General features: G+C 35.2%; 2 protein-coding genes across 2 annotated transcripts in view; both read left to right on the top strand.

The window, feature by feature from the left end:
• LOC134847972 (peroxisomal targeting signal 1 receptor-like) overlaps positions 1 to 23860 on the top strand; it is a 199633-nt gene that overhangs the window by 160711 nt on the left and 15062 nt on the right. The window lies entirely within an intron of this gene.
• On the top strand, positions 1206 to 11726 carry LOC134848267 (uncharacterized). The gene is made up of 3 exons (XM_063865654.1): positions 1206 to 1571; positions 3725 to 4030; positions 11145 to 11726. Exons 1-3 carry the CDS (start codon positions 1293 to 1295, stop codon positions 11454 to 11456), a joined length of 897 nt encoding a protein of 298 aa, XP_063721724.1. The 5' UTR covers positions 1206 to 1292; the 3' UTR covers positions 11457 to 11726.

Consider the following 23860-nt stretch of genomic DNA (forward strand, 5'->3'; position numbering starts at 1 on the left):
GGACCTGTCTATCGTAGTTTCTTTTTCGTGGGACCACTCTATCATAGTAGTACCAAAAATTCATTTCAAAATTTTTGCAAAATATATTCAGTCAGAAACTTTTTGGATTGAAAATTGTAATTAACTTGTTGTTTATATCAAGAAATTTGCTCGCTTCTGTTCATTAAACAGTTAAACAAACATAATGGGGTTACCTTATTTGTCATCAAAACTCAATTTTGGCGTTTTTTTAATCATCCTCCTTAAAATGGCGAGGGGGGATTTTCTGTTTAAGTGTTAGTTGCGAAGCAGTGGACATCTACCCCAATTTTTTCGACGACTTGGTTAGCGATTCATAAATTTTGTTTCAATGTTTAATCAAAACTGGCTGTTTTTTTCTCAGCAGGTTTTTCTCAAAATGAACAACAATAGAGACCAAATTTTGCTAGTTTTTTTAAAACATTTTTTGATTCCATGGCTCTCGTCTCCTTGTCTGTTGGATAGCTTGCCATGCTGTGTCTGGGATGTATAGCAAGTCGTGCGATGCTCCGCTTTTTCTGAGTGAGTGGCTTTTAACAACGGCCAAAATTAGATAATCTCGAAAATTAAGCAAGAATGTGTACCTCTGATATGCATCAGGTTTATGGTATATTGGGTGGTTTTATAAGATTCGATGTGAAGGCAAATTTAGTTGATAATAGTCTAATAAGTGTGCATGCCAAACTTAAACAAGCGAATATTAGAAACGAACGCTTTAAAAATATTTTAGCAGCGCGAGCACAAAAATTATTTTTAGGTCATAACATTTTTTGCCATGACAACCAAGTGATTTGCGAAACAAATAACCTGTTGGAGGTTTCAATTGTTAAAGAATGTTGAAGGCTAGATTATTACAATTCAATCAAGGAAATCTTTTTGGCGGGGCTCAATTTTTCACAAGAAATTCTATTTTTCCTCTTCGAAATAGTAAAAAAAATATTGAATAAAATCTTATCGTCATACAAACTTTCTGTATACAATTTTTTTATTTCTTAAAATATTTGAAAAAGCCGGTGCATTGATTTGCTTATTTAAGTTGTGCCATTCCTTCTCAAATTATTATGTGCTGACACTTAAGGAACCGTCAGAGTTTTGGTCTGTGAAAAATTAATTTCATTAAATTGTGCCAAAAGAAAACTCGTTAGCTGGTCAGTGACAAAAAACTGAAGGTTTTGTCTCGTTAAAATGGCAGACGGATTCAGCTATAAATCTAGGCTTCTATGGCTTTGTGCTGCTTCTCAATTCGTTGATTGTTAAATGTTTTTTTTTCAGATATGGCTTCGAAGGCTAATATGGGAATTAAATCGTCTATTGACTATCAGTTCTTAGCATGTTGTATGCGCAAGGTGCAACTAGAAAAGTATCTTTACGCGGCACTCTCAAAAATGGTAGATGAGAAGTTTGATTCACTGATGAAGGTTGTAATTGAGCATCTACGGGAATTGGACAACAATTTCATTGTTCACCTGTTGGATTCTCATAATCAAGGCGGAAAGGAGTTGAGAGAAATAGTGAATAGAGTTCTTGGTTACATCTTCAACGTCTACACACAGGTTTTTAAAATACCATATTTCAATTTTATTGTACAGTGAAGTCTCAATGAGTAATTAAACTCAATAGAAACAAGGATAGCCAGTTTCTGTACAAGTAGCACTGAATGTTCGGGCCTTAATCATGAAGAAACTACAAACTTTTTTTCTCTTTTTTTTTGGCTTCAAATTATAGTAGTTTGTAGTGCATACTGCGTGGTGTGACTAGAGCACAATGAAACGTGTAGAAACTAGTTGAAAATAAAATGCGTAGAAAGTAGTGACATTAGTGTCTTAAAAAATGAATGACAAGCATATAATGGTGAAAAAAATTAAATAAAAAAATAATCTTTGTTCTAATTTTTTGCCCAATCTATTATTTATTTAAATCGGGGTTCACTATCTCGCCATGTTGAAGTTTTTTCAACGTATTATTTTTGCATAATTCACGAAAGAATTTTTCCACGTTTAAGGTATATCGTATATTGCAAAAATTTGAAATTCCCAAACCTGTAGTTTGGTGCTGTCAGAGTACTCTCCAGGATTGCAAATCTTGCTTGAAAATAATCCTTGTAGTCTTCGAGATATGACGTGTTTTATGATTTCTTTCAAGTTTTTCAGATTTTAAAAAATAAATTTGAAATTCCCAAACGTTTAGTTGGGTACTGTTAGGGTACTCTCAGGAGTTCCAAGTTGCAAATCTTGCGTCCAAATGCGAGTTCTCAAATGCTCTAAGTTTTTGAGATGTGACGATTGTCATGTCTTTTTTTTATTTGTTCAAAGAACTTAAATATGAAATTTTTTACAAAATATGAAGTTCCCATTTCTATAGTGAGGCTCTTTCAAGGTATTCCCAGGAATTGGGAATTTCGCTTCCAAAAATGACTGCTCTAATACTTGTAGTTTTCGAGATGTCGTTTTTTAGTGAAATTTTGCCAAGCCTGTAGTAATGGACCTTCAGAGTACTCTAAGAGATTGCAAATCTTGCCTTCAAATGTGACTGCTCAGATCTTGGTAGTTTTCTAGATGCGACGTTCTTTGGATTTTTTGAAAAAGTTTCAGAAAACTTAAATTAATTTTAAAATTTGGAATTTCTAACCTTGTAGTTGGGGCTGTCAGGGTACTCTCAGGGGTTGAGAATGTTGCCTCCAAATATGACTGCTCAAATTTTCGAGAAATTTCGTTTTTGTGATTTTTTAAAACAATTTTTTAGAAACTTAAAATTAAAGTTTCTCAAAAAATGAAATTTTGAACGCGCTGTAGTTGGGTATTGTCAGAAAAATTCAATTGCTTTAGGTTTCCGAGATGTTTCCGAAAAATTCAATTGCTTTAGGTTTCCGAGATGGGACATTTTTATGTCCATTAAAAATTTTCAAAGAATTAGATGTAAAAACTTCCCAAAATTTTATGGTTTTTCAAAATTTGATTTAAAAAACTTCGAAAAATTGAAATTACCAACCCTGTAATTGGGTGCTGTCAGAGTACACGCAAAGGATGCAGATCTTATTTCCAATACATGCTGTTTTTATGAGTTAAAAATTCGATCACCGGAGGTGCGTTACTCACTAGTAATTATTATTTTTCTTTTTTTTCGTGTTCAATCTGGTTTTGCAGCCAAAGGCCAAAAATAAAGTTAATTTTTCATTAAAGAACGTTGCTCGATCGCTTTACTCGCTCGAAATTGAACCAAAACGCAAATCTTTCAAAATAGTTTTTCTTGACAGTGGGATAATTTTATAAAATGTTTTCAGTGTCGTTCGAATCATGACTGAAAGGGGGCTTTAAATTGATCTCACTCGCTGACATCAGACTCGATTACTGACAGCTGAAAGTTTAGAACATTGATATTTAACTAAAAGTGATTCCGTTTTTGCAAAGAGTCACTCAAACTGCGCTCTAAATTAGTTCAAATAGCATCATTTTTCCACTCTCTTTCTTATTAGTTTCAATCACAATTGAAAAGATTTTAATGTGATGAATCACGTGACCCAGTTTGACTTTTCTTTGCAAAACCAGAATTGGCATGGAGGAAAAACGTCAAATTTCAAAAAGATTTTTAAAAATAGAAAATCTTAATAAACGCAGGAGTTTGCGGCAGAATTAAAGAAGCAGGCGACGATAGCTCGTTCCTGTAAAAAACTTTCTTCTTGAGGGACATTGAGTATTAATTTGTTTAGATGGCTGACCCGTCTGACGACCTTATCACCACAGATGAAGATTTGTATGCAATGAGGCTCGTGCATGGTCATTATTTAAGGGTAAAAAAACAGATGGAACAAGATACGCAGCAACTTGCAGAGCGTCTGGCTCAGATTCTAGAAGAATGGGCGTCAGAGAAACAAGCTAGAAGAATTGCGGACAGGATGGTACTGACGCTGGATAATTTGGATATTGTAGAACTGCTGCAGTCACAAGATCAAGGAGGAACAAAACTGAAGGTGCTCGATGTTATTGGAGTGAAACGAAGAGAAGCAACCCATTATGTAAGAGAGCCATGTTTAATTTACCTTTAATTCAACGCCAAGATCTTGATGCTCGATGTTGCACATCTCACATGTGAGCGAGTCGAATTAATCTAATTTTCAAGGCGCTCAAATTACCGTTCCAAAATGAACTGCGGCAAGGTAATTGGTTCCAATATTTTCCGTACAAAATAAATTGGCCATTTTTTTGCTTGTCTTTGGGAAGTGCTGTTTCGCCTCTGTTTTACGTTTGCATCCAAACGCCAAAAGTTTACTTGACATTAAAGTAACTATAGAAGTTAATCAAGTAAACCGATTGCGGTGCAAGTATAACATAGGGTTCCGAGAACAGCAATTAAATTAGAGAAATTCTAAAAAAAGAAACAAAAAAATACTTCTGATTTTATTTCAGTTTAGGTCGATTGAATTAGTTATAAACCGCAAAGATGATATAAAAATTGAAGTGTACCTAATTTGAGAGTTCAGTCTCTCATTGTGTAATCCGTTTGCTTCGGATTCAGTATGAAAAACGACAAAGTTCAGAGCCGTTTTTCTTCAGAGCCGTTTTTAAAAAAAATTGAATAGCAACCATTGTGTCTTTAAAATGAATAATCACTTGACCATTTATTACCATCCTAGGGAAATCAAAGGTATTCAATATACGTCGGAAAAAGCCGATGGCTAAATTCCGTCCAGTCGCTTAAAGTTTTGATTAGAATTTTTAGGAAAACTTTAGATATTTATCTTCAACAACATTTTAAGTTTGATGCCCCACTTGACCCACCTGCGAGCTTTCTGTGAGGTATTAAAAGTTTGACAGAAAAACAATAGCTAATCCATAGTTCCTGCCTGTATATTTTGGACGCGGTCAGAACGAAAAGATTCTTGATATTCAAAAAGAGTTTAAGGTGGTGTATTTTTTCATGGACACTAAATTCAGCGATTTATAAAAAATGAGACATATCCGACAATCGTAGTAAATGAGACATATCCCATCGACAATTGAACAGCATCGACAATTGAACAGAAAAATAACTAGAAAAACGAAAAAAGAATTATAATTAATTTTTTTCAAATTAAAATATTTTTTCAGTTTTTTTCGCAGAAATTTTTTCTGTTTTTGATTCTCACAATGGCGTTAATAAAACTCGAGTAAAACTAAATTTAAGCGTAAATAAGCTATTTTTAAGAGTAATGAACCTAGTGAAAACTCTTAAATAGGTCTTGCTGATTTTTTTTTTCAGGAAAAAGTCTTTAAATATCGATGCACTTAGGAATATGTGCACTTTTTGAGTTCAATTGTACTCTCCAATTACGAACCTGGAAATTGCGCAAAAAACCCGAACGATTTCTAGTTTCGAAAGAGGAATTTAATTTTTAGATTTTCCGCGGATTAAACACCAGTTGATCCAATTTTCTCAAATTGTGTTTATGTTATCAAAAAAGCACCGATTATAAATCGTTCTAGAAATTCAAAGAGCTTAATGGGCATCTATTTTTTTCTTTGAATTTCGAAAGTTGAGATTTTTTTAACAACGTCAGCGTTTTTTTAATGTTTACTTGCGTTCATTACTCTTTTGCAATTTTCGACTGGCTATGTTTTATATTCCAGTTAGCATTACAAAATTCAACGATGTGTACAAATTCTGTGAACTAAATCAATGAAGTCCAAAAATTACAGCCTATCTAGGAGCATCAAAGGTGAACTGACCTGATTTTATGACCCTAAACCTTCTTATAAACATCAAACTAAGGTGTTATAATCAAAGTTAAAATATTGCATAATCAAATTAGATGGCCAATTTCAGAGACTTTAATTAATTTAAGGGGACGCATAAAAAATCATTTATAGAGAAATAGTTAAATAGAAATAGAGAAATTAAGCCATATTCAAACCATCATAGTTTAGGGACTATTGATCATATCAAAAATTTCAAACCGGTTTTTTTCGATACTGGAAAAAGTTTTGAGAATTGATAATGTCGTTCGAAACACGACTGGAAGGGCTTTTTTATGATAATCACTCGACCCATTGCGATGATTATTTAAGGTACTTTAAATTTTGGCGTGGAGAACAAAAAAACTAAAGCACACCCAAATACAAAGTGCCTCAATTGTTTTCAAATGGTCGGAATAAATTTTGTCTCACTTTCGAGAAATACTGGTTCGTTTTTTTTTTCAGGCTAAATTTGATAAAAGGATAGCCTCCCAAGTTCAATTTCACTCTAGTTTTTACGTTTTTTTGACTCCAGTTAAAATTATAGAAAAATTTAACAGGAAAGGTGGACAGCCATTTTTTTTCAAGTTCTCCAGCCGATTTATTTTTCTAATAGATTCTTAAAACCTAATATTTTTGTTTTGAGTCGCTTTCCATGAATGAGTTTGGTTGGAAGATTCTTTTCTGCCTTCATAGCATTCGGTTATTGGGGATTCTCTAGGTTTTGTCTGAAAAGCTAACAAATTTAACTTGCTATTCAAATCGTTTTTTTAAGTGTGTGTGTTGGAACTTTGTAGAACGCAGACCTCTATGGTCTGATGATAATGTGTTCACATTTGTAGCAGCAAGTTTTATCTTCTTGTCCTCAAGCGACAGGTTTGGAGTTCAGTTACAAGTGTGCGAAGTTGTTATTAAGTCAGTGTGTTCTTACGAGGTATATTTACGCTTGCGATTAGCAAGCGTTATCGAAATGGAATATTGCGTTGCCCGCCACTTTAGACTGGCGGTAACGATTATGCCTTGGAAGCCAAAGGTCAAACGGGAAATGTTCTGTTTCAAAGAAAATTTTCGGCCAATTACTTGTCTGCGTATTTTTTGCCTACTTAGTAGTCATATCTTGCAATCGTATTTTTTGCTGCGCGCTTTTTTCTTTAATGTTGCTTTTAGTGTTTGATTTCGTCCTACAATCTTATGTAATTTTACTTCCTTGACATCGTATTTTCTTTTTTTTGTTTCGCTAAAAAAAATTCCTCGGCCTAAATTAATTCGGCCTATTTTTCATCGGATCAATGACCTAATTTTGGGACTTTGGGAAACACAATTTTAACACGTCCTCCGCACTTGTCAAGCTGGTTGTATGTTTACCAATCAGTTTGTTGAAATTTATTTTTTTTTGAAAACGTTTTCACATTTCGCAAAAATGTTTGTTTTTCTCTCACACTTCTACTTATGAGTGTCATAAAAAGGTATTGATTGAAATAACGCCCACTTCCCTGTGTGTCTCAATATTCCCCTAGAGTCTTTTCTACCTCACCCCTTTGTTTACCGCCTTAGAAAAAGCGTGGGAGATTATTTGACCCCTATTTTGATTTTTTGTTTTCTCGATAACTACCCCTCTCAAATCTGAGTTTTGGTTTAAATGATTAGAACTGTTTAGAAAGCTCCCAGCATAAGCGGTTACGCCCAATTTTTTTGCACAAAATGTTATGGCCCTCAGAATAATCCACTTTGTGTTTTTTGACGGTTTTGTGATTCTTTTTGACTTTTCTCGCAAATTAATATCTCAAATCTGATGTTGTGGGTTCAAGGGAGTTAACGGGCACTGGAAAGCTCCTCTGCATTAGTGGTCACTCACAACGTTTTTAATACTCAAATTTTTTTTGATTTTGACCGTTTTTCAAACTTTTTGAGTATTCTCGAGATCTTCCCTGCCATATCTGAGATTTTGGGTTCAATTCAAAGAAGGTTGTGGTAAGCTCATTTGGTTAGAGGCTCATATTTTGAAAACAAATTTTATAATCGGAAACTACCCTTTCAAGCCTGACATTTTGGGTTCAATCGAAATTATAGCTTGCTTAAATTTCTTCTGCGCGAGGGGCTCTGCTCTTTTTTTTACACAAAAAACTGTGGTTTTTGAAAAACGTTGACTGTTTTTTGGAATTTTCTCCGTTTTGTTGACCGTTTTTTTTGGATTTTTCTCGCTAGCTATTCTGCCAAATCTGATATCATAGGTATAATCAAAATAATAGGTTGTTGAAAGCCTATGTTTATAATTGGCATTGCCCAGTTCGTTTAAGAAAAAAGTTCTGGCCTTCAAACAAGTCAAAGGTTTGACAATTTTTTGGCAACTTTCTGAGTTAACGCAAAAACTACCGTGTCAATTCTCAGGTTGTGCTTAATGAAAAAACCCGATTTTGGGAATCTTCTCTGAATACGGGGCCACAACCTGCTGTTTGCCGAAGCATTTTTGGAAAGTCTTTTGACCGGTCTTACAGAACTGTTGAACGTTTTTTTTTAGCGTTTATTGAATTTTCTTAATAAACACCCAATCAAATCTGAGATGAAAAGTTCATTTGAAAAACTGGTTGCAATAATTGTTCCTACAAGCGGCGACTTCTGTGCTTGTTGTAACAGAAATGTTATATCCTTGAGAAAATTGATTGCCTCAAAATTAGTAGAGAAACAACTAAGGTTTTGGGCAAAGTCCAAATTTTGAAATCACATTTTAGTGCCGCATGAGTATAGAAATTTCATTCAGTGTCCAGCACGTACCTCCAGCTTTAACTGGGCCCCCAGATGGTTTTTTAATCGAGACGTGTAGAAAATAATAAACACAGAGGCGAAGCGGAGCTTCGCATCCTTTGCGATACAACACAAACATAAAAAGTCAAAAAACTATATCTTGAAAAAACTAGGTGAACCTAGTTTGTTCAACATATAGTTTTTTGGCTTTTTTATTTGTGTTGTATCGCAAAGGTTGCGAAGCTCCGCTTCGCCTCTTTGTTTCATATATTTTTTTCATTTTCGAAGCTTTTTTCTTGCCATTTTGAGGTTGTTTGAGTGTGACTGAAGAACCACAGGAATCAAGTGCCCTTATTTGCTGGTTTTTTTTTTGAAAGTCAATGCTGGTTTCGTAGAAATCTCCATATAAAACAAAGAATAACCATTGGAGGCTTGGTTTAGGCGGTGTAGTCTAGCTATTGAGACTTGGAATCAAAAAGAGTTCTAAATAATATTCAGAGAAATATGAGCGGGTTACTGTCCTCATTTGGCTGACTTGGATATAAATTGCAGTTTGGATGGTAAATAGTGTTAAAGTATTATTAACAACGGCTACTACTACTAGTACTGCTAACTACAAATCCGTTATTGTCCGCTTTCTCATTGTAGAGGGGTTGGACATACGGAAAGTGCGTAAATAATGATGTATCTGGATAGCTTGACCAATTCGAGCTTTCAGATGAGAGCATTCGAGCTATTTAATGGAAGATCATACGTTTTACCGTGCCATTCGATAAATGCAGTCTGTGGGTTTGAGATTTAAACTGTTCGTGCCCCTTCTAAAACAGTCGATGCAGTGTTTGTAAGTCTTCCTGCTGGTATTTTCCATGGGACTGAAACATGGTCTGTTTGCTTTCGATCATGCTTTTTTTTGTTGAACATGGCGAAACCATCGTAGCCCTAAGTGCTTTGTAGTTTGTCCAGATCAATCAGACCTGTTATTTAATTACTGCTTCATTCGTAACTCTGTCTGTATAATTGACCTCTGTAATCGTACACTAAGCTTTCATATCAGCACATTTTTTTTGAGAAAGCTGGATACCTCCTGAGTCTGCGGCCAGGCTTCAGATCAATACGTTAGAACTGGCCGGAGACAAGCTCCGTAGATACGACACCTTTTAACCAAGTCAATATCTTTAATCATGTCACCCAGATAGAATTTTTTTTTGACAGTCTCCAGGGTTTCAGATGGGTTTTTCCGTAGAGTAGATTGGTTTAACTGATAATGGAAGGATTATGGAATCTTAGAGAAATATAATTAGTATAATATTTTGGTATTTTCCTCAGACCCTGCGTTTTTTAATGCATACATCGATTACAAAAACTGCACCGTATTGAATTGGCGTCAACCCCCTTCAACAACAAGCGCATGAAGTTTTTCCGATGTTTTGAGGAATTCACTTTCGGCCTGAAATCAAATGATTTTTCTTATCGAAGGTAATTTTCATACCTCGTTTTTGTAAAGCCTAATTCCAAGTATCAAACTTCTCAATAGACTGGAATGCCGTTTCAGCTGATATCACAAGGTCATCCGCATATAGCGTATCACACGGTACTGTGGAGCCACAGTTTCTCGTAGCCTCCTCCATTACTATTATAAATAGCAATGGGCTTAGTGCTGGTCCTTGATGCACACCTACTTAAATTCCGAAATAATCACTGCATCCCTGGGGCCGTCAAACTCTGGTTTTTTGACTCTGTGTACAGATACATTATCAGTTGTAACAGATTTTTGTGAAATCTCTGTTTCCCGAGAGCCCAAGGGATCATTTCTCTGGGAACACGGTCGAAAGCTTTTTTCCGCAAATTGTTCCTTTATTTGTCTTATGAGAAAAACACCATCGATTTACCACTCATAAAGCCAAATGGTATGTTGTCTAATTTCATCAATTGGCTAATACGCTTTTCTAGCCCTCAAAAGTTTTTAGTGCATGTTCCAGTAATCGGATGCCTCATTAGGATCTCATTCTAACGGGTCGCCTTATTCTTTGTAAAATGCTAATTTAACTCTCGCTCTAATCGGAAGGGATTAGACCATAGTCTCAGACTTCCTAAGGGACTTCAGAATGTCCAGGAAGATTTCATCAGGTCTAAAGTTATCCCTGTTGATCCTGGGCTTTTCTTATTTTCATTTTTTTCTGTGCCAGTGCTTACTTGGATAGTGAATTCCTCCAATGGATCGGCCAGGGAGAATATCTTCCGTTTCAAATGGACTTCTCTCATCTAAAAGATTTGGAAGTAGCTTCGCCACTGCGAGATAATATCTTTTCACAATCAAGAGTTTTCCTTCGCATTAAACGAGTTTTGCTCCAATCATATTTTTTTATCGTTCGTTTCCTTGGTCAGGCGAAATGTTTTGAGTCGTGTCTCCCTTTTGAGAGATTTTGCAACCGTTTCTGGCTTGATTCTTTTTAAACTTCATCAACTAGATGTTCGCGACTGTGTTCTGTCTCCGATATATCACCCGGTCTTCTTCATTTCCAGACCTCTGCCATTTTCGAACAATAAAATTTTATTTTAAACTTCTTTTTTAACTTCAATTTTTTCTTTTTAACTTCATTGTTTTTTCGCTTAATGACGGCTGTTAAGAAATTTTAATAACGGCTATTTTTGAGTTTAAAATTTCCTAAATTTTAGAAGACCGTGTCTGCGAGAGGGACAGCCGATGAGCTTGTTTATGACGAGTATTTTTCAACAATTTTCTTCGAGAAGCAAGAACTTATTGAGGAACTCGACCCGATTGTAGCTGAATTGAAGTGTATAGATATTTCAGAAGACTCAGAGATAGGTGCCATGTTAGTGATGATGAAGAACGGTTACATCAGAGAGATAATTGAGACATACGACGATCAAGACTTAACAAGGGCGGAACAAATGATAGATGAAGCTTATGATACCATAGAAGACTTTTTATCGAAGGTATCAACAATTTGTTTTGAGACAACATAAAGAAGATATGAAACCAAGATGGGAACGGTATCTGGTGTGATATCTCAAATATTTTCCAGAGTTTCTCTAGTGCAATTACCACGTGCAAAATAGTCTATATCGGATGAATTGGTGCTATTTTATATTTTTATTGGAAATTATTCTCGAGATGTTTTAAAATAGTAACTTTATTGGCATTGTTTTTAGCTTAGAGAGAAAGTCGGTTCGAAAATATAACAATTCGGTTACTAACCTCCCACTCTCAAAAACTAGCCACCCAAACCTGAGCTGTTTTATTAGAAAAATTGGGTTGTGGGAAGCCCCCCTGTTTCAGCGGCTAAGCCCGAATTTTTAATGAGAAAAGTTGTAACCCTCGGAAAAGTCGTATTTGTGACTTTTTTAACGTTTTTGGAACTTTTTGATTTTTCTTGAATAGTACCCTCCCAAATTTGAGATTTTGTTTTCAATGGGAAGAACGGTCTGTTGAAAGGTCCCCTGAATAAGCGGTTATGCGCAAATTTTTTTCAAACGAAAAGTTATGACTCTCGGAAAGTGAAACTTAAGATTTTTTTTTACCGTTTTTTGAAATTTTTTACTTTTCTCAAAAACTACCCTCTCAAACATGGGATTTTAGATTCTATAGAAAAAACTGGAAAAAAAGTGAAACTCCCGTTTGTAAGCGCTCACGTCCAAAGTATTGGCCTTGAGAAAAGTCAATGTTCTGATTTCTTGTCCGTTTGAATTTTTTGGACTTCTCGAAAACAACTCAAACTGATATCAAGGGTTTAATCGAGGCATTGGGTTGTGGGAAACCTCAGTGCATAAGATGCTACGACAAAATGTGTGCAAAAAACTCTCTGGGAAAATTCCAAAGTAACTAAAATTTTTACTGATATTTTAGTGGCAAGGTTTTGGATGAAGCCCAATTTGTGAAATTACCCATTTCATCCCGAATCAAAACAACAGTATCCAAAATTATCAAACAATTATCTCCAAATTTAGCTGGACCTATGGTTGTGTGCATCTGGTATTGAAGAGAATGGGGCTCTAACAACTTTTTATTAGTTTTTAGTGTTTTTTTTTAAGTTTTATGTTTTTGTTTCTTTTTTTTTCTGTGGTTGATGAATTTTGGCCTGTTTTATATCGGCTTATTGGCCTCATAATTCGTAGTTTGTTGAGCCTGTTTGTGTGTATTGAGGGTAATGGAAGATAAACATTTTTTTATTAGTTTTTAAGTTTTTTTTTGAATTTTTTTCGGCTTAAAAGGTTTCCTCTCAGGTCTTTTCGGCTTGTTTACAACTCGGTAAATCTTCTTCTAACTCTATTTCTACCTTATATTGTATTGGTGTGAGTTTTTGATACTTTTTTTTCGTTTTGATACATTTCGGCATTTTGATTTTTTTCTCGATTTTATCGGTTTAGTGGCGATTTTACCGATTTAGTGGCGCCTTTGTGTTCGAAATTTATGTGATTTGTTTTGGGTCTACTTCGGTTTTTTCAGCTGATTTTCGTCTGCATTGATTTTAATCAGATTTAGTATCCGATCCATTTTCATTTTAACTGTAACTTCACATTTAACAGCTCTGATTTTTGGTTAGTTGTATCTGCACAATCACCTCATATTGCGTGTTTTTAAGGGTGACAATAATGTACTAACTCCGAGTTTCAGATATTTACAGCTGAAGTTTTTATAAAATTAATTTGGGGTTCGTCTGAACGTTTGTAGTGTTGACTCGGTTTTGACTCGAAATTATCTCTGGCCGTTTTGTTTCAAGACATGTATCTTTCGATTGGAAATTTAATTTTTGAGACAAACGTATTAAATTTTTGGAATAGTCGGTCTTTTCCGGTATCTTTTCAAGGAATTTTTCGTCTACGAGGTTTTCGTCTCAATTTCTGTCTGCTAGCTTGCCATACAATGCTTTTGATGTATCGCAAGTAGTGTGAAACTCCGCTTAGTTTCTGTGCGGAAGGAAAATCACGAGGACACTGAATCAGTAGCTGCTGGTTGTTATAGTGCGCAAAAAGGTTCAAATAATTGACAGTAAAAAATACATCTGATACAATTTTTCAAGTGAACTTTTGTTTCAGGTTATTTTTGAATGTTTAAAGAAATTTATGTGGAATAAAATTTTTTTTTATTGGTCCAGTTTTCTGAATTGGGTTAATTGTATCATAAAAGTGTCAAATCATAAACTGTTCTTGAAACTCCAAGAGCATAGATGCCATTTTGAAATTTAAAGTTTTCCAACAAATCAGTGTTTTTGTTGTTTCCTTGCGTTTATGGATTAATTTCCCACTTTCTGTTAGCTATGTTTTTAAGAGTGATTTGTAGAAATAATTTTTAATTGTGCAAAACGTCCTTTCGAAACTGAAGCCCCTTGGTTTGAAGCCTTTAAGCGACAACCATTGAATTGTTTTATGGCTGCTTAAAAATCAAGGTTGAAAGGGTTTCAACATGAACTAACCCTCCATGTTGTTCGACCTAGTTTCTTATGGTACCCGGATAGTAGCTGATGGTGCCGCGCTGGTATTTGAACTGAGATTAAAATTTTGCATATTCGTCTTTGACACGAAGTGAACCTGAACTGGATTGGAATTTAAAGACGGATATGCAAAACTTTGTTCTTAGTTCAAATACCAGCAGGATCACTCCTCGTGTCAGATTGAAATCGAAATTAGAGCTGAAATGAAAATGATCTGTATAACTAGGAATAAACCGACCCTGCAGAAACGAAAAAAAAAATAGTTATGCGCTTTCTTGTGGAAGATCACCTTTCTTGTGTTAAGTTACTTTTTCTTTCCTTTAGTATACGAGTCATACACATTTCTATCAAACATTAGCAAACTATAAAGCAGCCAGGAAGGCGATTCGTTTTGCTTCAAACGCATTGTTTATTGGCCTCGCGAACCTCATTAGTTCGACAGGTTGAATTTACCGCCTCGTGAACAAAGCATATGACATCAAGCACCCTAGTTTTTTTCGATGGCCGGAATTTACCGTAAAAAAGCTTTGTTCATGGTATCCGCAGTCATTCACATCAGTTCGTGGACTAAATGTGAATTATAGTTCATATGGAGTTTGATATTGTGAATCTTCGCTCCTCGTTAAATCCTTTGTAGTTCATTGCATTATCTGTAGGCAGCGCAAAGTAACAACTGTCAAGCTTCAGATTGCAAAAATTGTAGTTACACGACCCAGGTATTGCTAGTCATTCTTCGCGAAATATGGGATAGAATATTTTGGACAGTTTCACGTCTCAATCAGAAGAAGTTCTGAAAAGCGATGGTGCTTCTGTTTTCCTGTATAACCACATGGTCTATACTTAGTGAGATTGTTTCATCCATTGATAAAATCTCGTGCATAATTTCGATCGAAATGTACTTTCTCAGTCATTTGGTTATTTAGTCCGATAATGGCAACAACTAATAGCCGAAAAAGATTTTCTTGCACGCAAAAGCACAGCTTGGCACAAAGTCTGAAATGGAAAGTTAACCCACCTGTTGCTTTAGCGGTTAGCCGAGCACTGAGTTCTATGAACTCAATTTGAGTGCGTTGGCTTCGCGAGTACGCACCAATATGAATAAGCGCAGATAGTGCACGGGGATAGGGATATATTTTTTTGAGAACGCGCGATTTTGAATCTTGATTGTAAATAAACGCACGCAGCCCATGGGTTTTTTTGCTTTTTGACACGCATTGAGACCAGTGAATTGACCGCTTATGAAAAAGCCGCTTTTTGCCGCTTCCGCTTTTTTCGAAGCCGCTTTTCGCTTTTACCGCTTTTCTAAATTATAGATCTCCGCTTTTTAAGAAAACAAACAAGGAAATATTAATTGAATTAAATCAATGAGTTTTAAGTACAGAAGATTCTCGAGAACTTTTGCGCCCAAGCGATTACGTTTTTTTGAGAGAATGTTTCCGCTGGTAGAAAAAAAGTCTCTCGACACTACCTGTGTCAGGGCTCACAGAAAGTGCGTTGAAAACAAAGTTTTGTATGCTTCCTGGATAAGTCGACCAAAAATGAAGTGGGTTGTTGATTTTGACAATGGGAGAGAATAAGTAACTCGACAAGCGCTCTGCAACATTTTTACGTGTGAATAATAGCTTTTCTGAAAATGAGTCGCGCTTTTAGCGCTTTTCTGCCGCTTTTACAAAAATCATTCCGCTTTCGCTTATTTCAACTGGTTTACCGCTTTTTCCGGCCGCTTCCGCTTAAAGCGGTCGATTCACTGATTGAGACTTATAATTGTGGAAAAATATTATAACACACTTAGCTATTTAGCGACCGAACGTAATTCTCGAACCGGTGTTTGCTCTTCGGGGATGGAGGGTGTTCGCACTTAAACTATCACGTCAGATGGTGAGAAACTATCAGGTCAGAAAATTTAAAACAGACGGTTTTGTTGTTTAACTGAAAAGTTCAAATATCAAAATGGTTTTCGTCCTTGTATTAGTTTTTCAACCAAAGTGGTCAACATTTTTTGTCGGTTTTTTGTTTATTATCAAATTCAGCAACGATTGACTTTTATACCAGATTATATTTGTGTTGGACATGGCCTTCTAATAGTTTTACTAGCAGATGAAGGAGACCGCATCCTCAGGGACAAGCATCAAAAGACTATCGTAGAAATAGATTTTATGAACTAATTGTTTTTTGTTTTGTTTCAGATTATTATGAAACGCACATTGTTTTCAAGCTCTATTCATAACTAATATGCTTATGTACACTAATGGTTTTTGCACAAACTTTCCTGCGTTTCTTTCAATGTGCGCCAAGCATCTATGGTATACTACAGTTTATATCTGCATATTTTGTCATAGTTTCTTCTACAGCGTAAATGCATCTATTCGTAATGCGAACCTCAAAACTTAAAGGATTCAACTTGTAGCTAATATTTCTATTTCTTTCTCTGAAGTTTCATTTAATTCTAATCAGCAATGAATAATTTACAGCAATCTAATTTCGGTCATTTCCTAGTCATGACAGGGTTCCAACTAATCAATTGGGGAAGTTGCACGCTTTTTTTCCTTTTATGGAAAAAATACCTCGCTTCTCACGTTCCCGCGGAATGTTACTTCATACCAGTTTTACTTGTTCACGACGCACTGACGTTTGCGTGCGGGTTACTCTTGAAAAAGTTTAAATTAAACGCTATTTTGGATGACTTAATTAAAAATACAACTTACGTCTGTCTCAAAATTGTGACCTCTATTCTGATTTTTACACTGTTGTTTATTTATCCCGTCTATGTATTTCTTCCTATGCTTCTCTTTCGTGTAATTTTTATCAACTTACTGCCGTTCAGTTTAGACGTGCGTTGCTGTCGATTGGTTCATACCGGGAACTGGAAATCTGCTCGTCAAATTTCTGGGTCGGTTTTGACTGCATGTTTTATAGTCGGGTTGTTTTTCGTGTACTTCGAAGCTTCAATTGCTTACTTTCGGTCATCACATTTCTTAGGACCAATAGTCCTCGGGTTATTTCTGCTCACAGGATTTTTGCGCCCTAATATGGAATGGATTGACCTCAATGAAACTGAAGGGAGCTTGGTTACCAAGAGTTACTTCAACCATGCAGCTCCTATGAGTTTGGCACGTATTGCAGTTCTCATCCCTGTAGTATACGACAATGAACCAATTTACAAATACGCAATTTATTCTAAAGAAATAATACTTCTAGGAATTCTACTGCTATTGAGCAATGCTACAAATCACGAACTAGCCTCGACAAGATTGACGAGGAATACAAAAATAGGGACACTTTCACTAGTCATGAGGTGTTTGATGCTGATGTCAACAATTATTATCCTCGAGGGATGGAAGGAGTATAATTTTCTATACACTCTGGGCGCAGTTGTTCTTGTTTCGCTATCTAGTGTAAATGAAGATGAAAAAAATAATTTGTCATCGGTTATTGGAATGCTGAATGTTCTAGGTTGATATAGCGATTTCTGAAAATGTTATTTTGTCAATCTTTATGTATGGGGGCTATTCTCATGCCCGAAGGACTGAATATGCGAAAAACTTGTAGGCGAAGGACCGAAAACAAAATTAGCCGAACGTCAATTTTTAAAAAGAATCAATCGCCATTCAAATAAAATGAATTAAATGAAGCACAAAAAAATGAATTAAGCGAAACCCTTGAAATATAAAACTTGTTGAAATTGGGCGGCGGTCAGTGACAATTTGAAGGTTTGGCATATTTCTGCCGCTTTTACATTCGGCCAATATCAATATTAAGTCCCTGGAAATAATTACTTTCTTTCAGATTTTCACTCTTTCTTTCCAAATTTTAGATTACTGAAATCTGATTGGCTGATTTTTATTTTCGCGCATTTGGTCCTTGGTGTATGAGGGATTCCACCTTTATGTATGTGTGTGATTAATATGGTGCAATTTCTAGTAGCACTGCTGAATGTGTTAGATTTTAGAATTAATTAGCAACAAAAAGTAATAGTTACAATCGTTTGCTGACGGTACATATGTTCGTCGTAATGGCTTCCTGGCAATAATGAGTTTAAGAGTCAATTAGAAATTCTTTGCATCTAATGAGAAATTCTTTGCAATTCTTTTTTCCATCACTAAAAGTGTAGAGAAAAATTTGCATCTAATGAGAAATTCTTTGCAATTCTTTTTTCCATCACTAAAAGTGTAGAGAAAAACGTCGTATTCGGGTGTGTAGTCGTTAATTTTTTCATTTTGAATGCAAAATCAGGTACTACAAATAATCAGCGGTATGGTTCGAGGAACAATACAGGGCCCAGAAGTGCCGCCTTTAAGTGATGACCCAACGCGCGATTTATACAGCAGCAAGTGGCACTAACTTACCCTCCCCATACAGATGTGCGCGGTTAGGAGTGATATACATTACACATTAAAGACCTTTCGAACTTGATTCTAACGAACGGCTTTTAAAAAGTCGAGAAAAACCGGTTTGAAGTTTTTGCGTTTCCAATTTGGAGCGAGACTAGCGAGTGGGTTCGAGTTTCAAAGTGTCGTCTTGTTTCGCTTGCGAGTAGCAAGCGTTATCAAATCGGAATATAGGCTTTTTTTCGTGTTTATAACTATTTTAACAAAATCATGTAAATCACTTGCCGCTATGCTGCTGACTATGCTGATATGTTGCTGACGTGCTCATTTTCATGAAAATTCAAATTTAACTACTGGGTGCAATGTTTGTTACTGGGAAATTTTTCAGAATTAAATTGATTTTTTTGTCGGCCTCATGGATTTCGTCCCAACTTTTGCGGGATGTATCAAGTTTTTTAAAACCTTTCTATTCAATTATTACAAGTGTTTCAACTTGCTTTATAATAATTTCAAGTTTAATTTCGGTCATTTCCTAGTCATGACAGGGTTCCAACTAATCAATTGGGGAAGTTGCACGCTTTTTTTCCTTTTATGGAAAAAATACCTCGCTTCTCACGTTCCCGCGGAATGTTACTTCATACCAGTTTTACTTGTTCACGACGCACTGACGTTTGCGTGCGGGTTACTCTTGAAAAAGTTTAAATTAAACGCTATTTTGGATGACTTAATTAAAAATACAACTTACGTCTGTCTCAAAATTGTGACCTCTATTCTGATTTTTACACTGTTGTTTATTTATCCCGTCTATGTATTTCTTCCTATGCTTCTCTTTCGTGTAATTTTTATCAACTTACTGCCGTTCAGTTTAGACGTGCGTTGCTGTCGATTGGTTCATACCGGGAACTGGAAATCTGCTCGTCAAATTTCTGGGTCGGTTTTGACTGCATGTTTTATAGTCGGGTTGTTTTTCGTGTACTTCGAAGCTTCAATTGCTTACTTTCGGTCATCACATTTCTTAGGACCAATAGTCCTCGGGTTATTTCTGCTCACAGGATTTTTGCGCCCTAATATGGAATGGATTGACCTCAATGAAACTGAAGGGAGCTTGGTTACCAAGAGTTACTTCAACCATGCAGCTCCTATGAGTTTGGCACGTATTGCAGTTCTCATCCCTGTAGTATACGACAATGAACCAATTTACAAATACGCAATTTATTCTAAAGAAATAATACTTCTAGGAATTCTACTGCTATTGAGCAATGCTACAAATCACGAACTAGCCTCGACAAGATTGACGAGGAATACAAAAATAGGGACACTTTCACTAGTCATGAGGTGTTTGATGCTGATGTCAACAATTATTATCCTCGAGGGATGGAAGGAGTATAATTTTCTATACACTCTGGGCGCAGTTGTTCTTGTTTCGCTATCTAGTGTAAATGAAGATGAAAAAAATAATTTGTCATCGGTTATTGGAATGCTGAATGTTCTAGGTTGATATAGCGATTTCTGAAAATGTTATTTTGTCAATCTTTATGTATGGGGGCTATTCTCATGCCCGAAGGACTGAATATGCGAAAAACTTGTAGGCGAAGGACCGAAAACAAAATTAGCCGAACGTCAATTTTTAAAAAGAATCAATCGCCATTCAAATAAAATGAATTAAATGAAGCACAAAAAAATGAATTAAGCGAAACCCTTGAAATATAAAACTTGTTGAAATTGGGCGGCGGTCAGTGACAATTTGAAGGTTTGGCATATTTCTGCCGCTTTTACATTCGGCCAATATCAATATTAAGTCCCTGGAAATAATTACTTTCTTTCAGATTTTCACTCTTTCTTTCCAAATTTTAGATTAGTGAAATCTGATTGGCTGATTTTTATTTTCGCGCATTTGGTCCTTGGTGTATGAGGGATTCCACCTTTATGTATGTGTGTGATTAATATGGTGCAATTTCTAGTAGCACTGCTGAATGTGTTAGATTTTAGAATTAATTAGCAACAAAAAGTAATAGTTACAATCGTTTGCTGACGGTACATATGTTCGTCGTAATGGCTTCCTGGCAATAATGAGTTTAAGAGTCAATTAGAAATTCTTTGCATCTAATGAGAAATTCTTTGCAATTCTTTTTTCCATCACTAAAAGTGTAGAGAAAAATTTGCATCTAATGAGAAATTCTTTGCAATTCTTTTTTCCATCACTAAAAGTGTAGAGAAAAACGTCGTATTCGGGTGTGTAGTCGTTAATTTTTTCATTTTGAATGCAAAATCAGGTACTACAAATAATCAGCGGTATGGTTCGAGGAACAATACAGGGCCCAGAAGTGCCGCCTTTAAGTGATGACCCAACGCGCGATTTATACAGCAGCAAGTGGCACTAACTTACCCTCCCCATACAGATGTGCGCGGTTAGGAGTGATATACATTACACATTAAAGACCTTTCGAACTTGATTCTAACGAACGGCTTTTAAAAAGTCGAGAAAAACCGGTTTGAAGTTTTTGCGTTTCCAATTTGGAGCGAGACTAGCGAGTGGGTTCGAGTTTCAAAGTGTCGTCTTGTTTCGCTTGCGAGTAGCAAGCGTTATCAAATCGGAATATAGGCTTTTTTTCGTGTTTATAACTATTTTAACAAAATCATGTAAATCACTTGCCGCTATGCTGCTGACTATGCTGATATGTTGCTGACGTGCTCATTTTCATGAAAATTCAAATTTAACTACTGGGTGCAATGTTTGTTACTGGGAAATTTTTCAGAATTAAATTGATTTTTTTGTCGGCCTCATGGATTTCGTCCCAACTTTTGCGGGATGTATCAAGTTTTTTAAAACCTTTCTATTCAATTATTACAAGTGTTTCAACTTGCTTTATAATAATTTCAAGTTTAATTTACCGTCCAGTGCATCTGGTGTAGAGGTAACGCATAAGTTTGAGACGACAAAGGCCTGTGGTTTTAATGCGGGCCGGGAGCTCGGTTTTCTTTTTTTTTGCACCATCTTCTGTCTGTTTATTTTACTCCGTTTTGATCCAGTATCACGAATTCTCTTTTTCTAGATGTAGCATTATTTTATTTTTCTGAATACCACCAGTGGAAGTACTTGAGTCACAAAACTTTCTTTTTTGAATTTTTTTGAAAAAATTGCTTCGTCGTTCAGTGCGCACGGAATTTTTAAATTTGCATTTATTAGCGATTTTATGTCTAAGATCAATAAGAGTCAAATACTAAGATCAATAAGTTAAAAAAACCTAAATAAATTAAACTTGAAAAAGTTCTGTTTTTCATTTTTTTTTGTTTTTCCAATTTTTTCGTTCGAAGTTATCTTCTTGCAGGTCATGGTGTTTTAATCCTGTTATGTAGCAAGTGGCTCGAAGCTCAGCTGAGGTTTTGTTTAAAAACGATTATCATTCAAGAGAAGAAAGAATTAGTATTTCTTCAGGTAAATTCGTGTTGTTTTTAGCGCTTTTCAGTTTTTTTCATTTTGTTGGAGGTTCATTTTTCGAAGTTTGTTGTTTTCGATTATGCTTAGTTCACCAACGTTCTACGCTTCTTTATTTTTATATCACACAACGCACAAAAAACTACTCAAATTATCAAGTAGAAAAATGTAGTTTTTTAATACATTTTCGTAAATTTTTTATTTATGAATGTGGTTTGAACTCAGTGCTACTTGCACAGCCACCGGCATTTCTTGTTTCTTAACGCTTTTTTTCTTGCAAAATCAGGTAGCAAAGTAATCATCGGAATGGCTGCAGTGATATACCATCTTAAAGCACTGTTTGTCAATCTAACGACATGCAAAAAGTTTTCTCCTGTCGGGAGAAACCAGTTTGAAAGTTTTGATTTAAGTCTAATTACTATTAAAAAAGCGATATGAAGATAAATTTTTTACTTAAGTCGGAAAAATTTAACGCTTCTATATTTTTGTATCGCACAGTGCTCAAAATCTACTCAAAATATCAGTACAAAAATGTAATTTTTTAATACATTTTCGTACTTTTTTTGTTTATGAATGTGGTTTGAACTCAGTGCTACTTGCACACCAACCGGCATTTCTTGTTTCTTAACGCTTTTTTCTTGCAAAATCAGGTAGCAAAGTAATCATCGGAATGGTTGCAGTGATATACCATCTTAAAGCACTGTTTGTCAATCTAACGACATGCAAAAAGTTTTCTCCTGTCGAGAGAAACCAGTTTGAAAGTTTTGATTTAAGTCTAATTACTATTAAAAAAGCGATATGAAGATAAAATTTTACTTAAGTCGGAAAAGTTTAACGCTTCTATATTTTTGTATCTCACAACGCACAAAAAACTACTCAAATAATCAGTGCAAAAATGTAATTTTTTAATACATTTTCGTACATTTTTTATTTATGAATGTGGTTTGAACTCAGTGCTACTTGCTCACCAACCGGCATTTCTTGTTTCTTAACGCTTTTTTTGCAAAATCAGGTAGCAAAGTAATCATCGGAATGGTTGCAGTGATATACCATCTTAAAGCACTGTTTGTCAATCTAACGACATGCAAAAAGTTTTCTCCTGTCGAGAGAAACCAGTTTGAAAGTTTTGATTTAAGTCTAATTACTATTAAAAAAAGCGATATGAAGATAAATTTTTACTCAAGTCGGAAAATGTAGTTTTACTCCCATACAATTAATTTTAAAAGGGAATAAAAAGCAACTGGCTATTCTTGATACATTTGAATGTTTTCTTTTTTTTTTCTAGCAGATTGGTCGTGTGGTATGGATTAAAAGGCTGTCTGTATATTTTTTCGACATTCAAGTAATTTTTGTTAAAAAACAAGAATAGCCAGTTGCAGTGCAAGTAGCACAGAAAGTTGCTGCCCTAAGGATTGAAGAAAAGAATTTAAGAAAAGTGATAAAAAAATTAATTTTCATCTAGCGTATTGTTTTTTTTGTATACTGCATTTCCTGTTATTCTTTCTAGTAAGAAAAGATGACATCAGTTTCATGAGACGATATAAGAGCTAATTTGTTGTTTAAACGCACATTCTACTGCAAAATTTTTTTCATGTTTGTTTTAAGTTTACAACCATTGCGTGGCTTAAGCATTTTATCTATTTGTTCTAGGAGACAAGGTTTAAGGTTTTTTTTATGAATCCTTTTTCTGACTTATTATGTGTCTGCTTGAGATTTTTTGGGTTCTGTTTAATTGAAAGTGGCACGCAGTTCCGTTTTGCTTGTGTTTAATTTTTGATTTGTTTTTCAAGAAATTGTATTCAGATTTAGACATTTAAAGTATTGTTTCGACCATTGAAAATGGGAAGAAATTTTGTGTCCGGTTGCGTTCAAATTTTTTCTTCTTTTTTGTTTTCTATTATCTTCGCAAAATCAAGTACCTCAAATAGTTATCGGAGTGGGTCGAGTGATTTACCAAGTTAATAATACCAAGAAATAATAGCCTCTTCTGTGTTGATTTGCAGAATTAAAAATTTTTCAAAAAATTTCCCAGTTTCGAAGAACTTATTTAAAATTTTGAAAATTTTAGAATTTTCATTCAATTTAGAACGATTAAAGCGATCGAGTAATTTTAGGTTCAGTTCATGATAAATTCAAATTTCTTTGCGTCTCTGCACACTTATCTAGAATCTGACA

This window comes from Symsagittifera roscoffensis, chromosome 6 (genome assembly GCF_963678635.1).
Source record: "Symsagittifera roscoffensis chromosome 6, txSymRosc1.1, whole genome shotgun sequence".
NCBI lineage: Eukaryota > Metazoa > Xenacoelomorpha > Acoela > Convolutidae > Symsagittifera > Symsagittifera roscoffensis.

What these genes read in the sequence shown, in the direction of transcription:
- LOC134848267 (XM_063865654.1), top strand. Translation starts at nt 1,293, where the DNA reads ATGGCTTCGAAGGCTAATATGGGAATTAAATCGTCTATTGACTATCAG. An exon ending in TCTTCAACGTCTACACACAG is followed by an intron (nt 1,572 to 3,724) that starts GTTTTTAAAATA and finishes TAATTTGTTTAG; the next exon opens with ATGGCTGACCCGTCTGACGA. An exon ending in GAAGAGAAGCAACCCATTAT is followed by an intron (nt 4,031 to 11,144) that starts GTAAGAGAGCCA and finishes CCTAAATTTTAG; the next exon opens with AAGACCGTGTCTGCGAGAGG.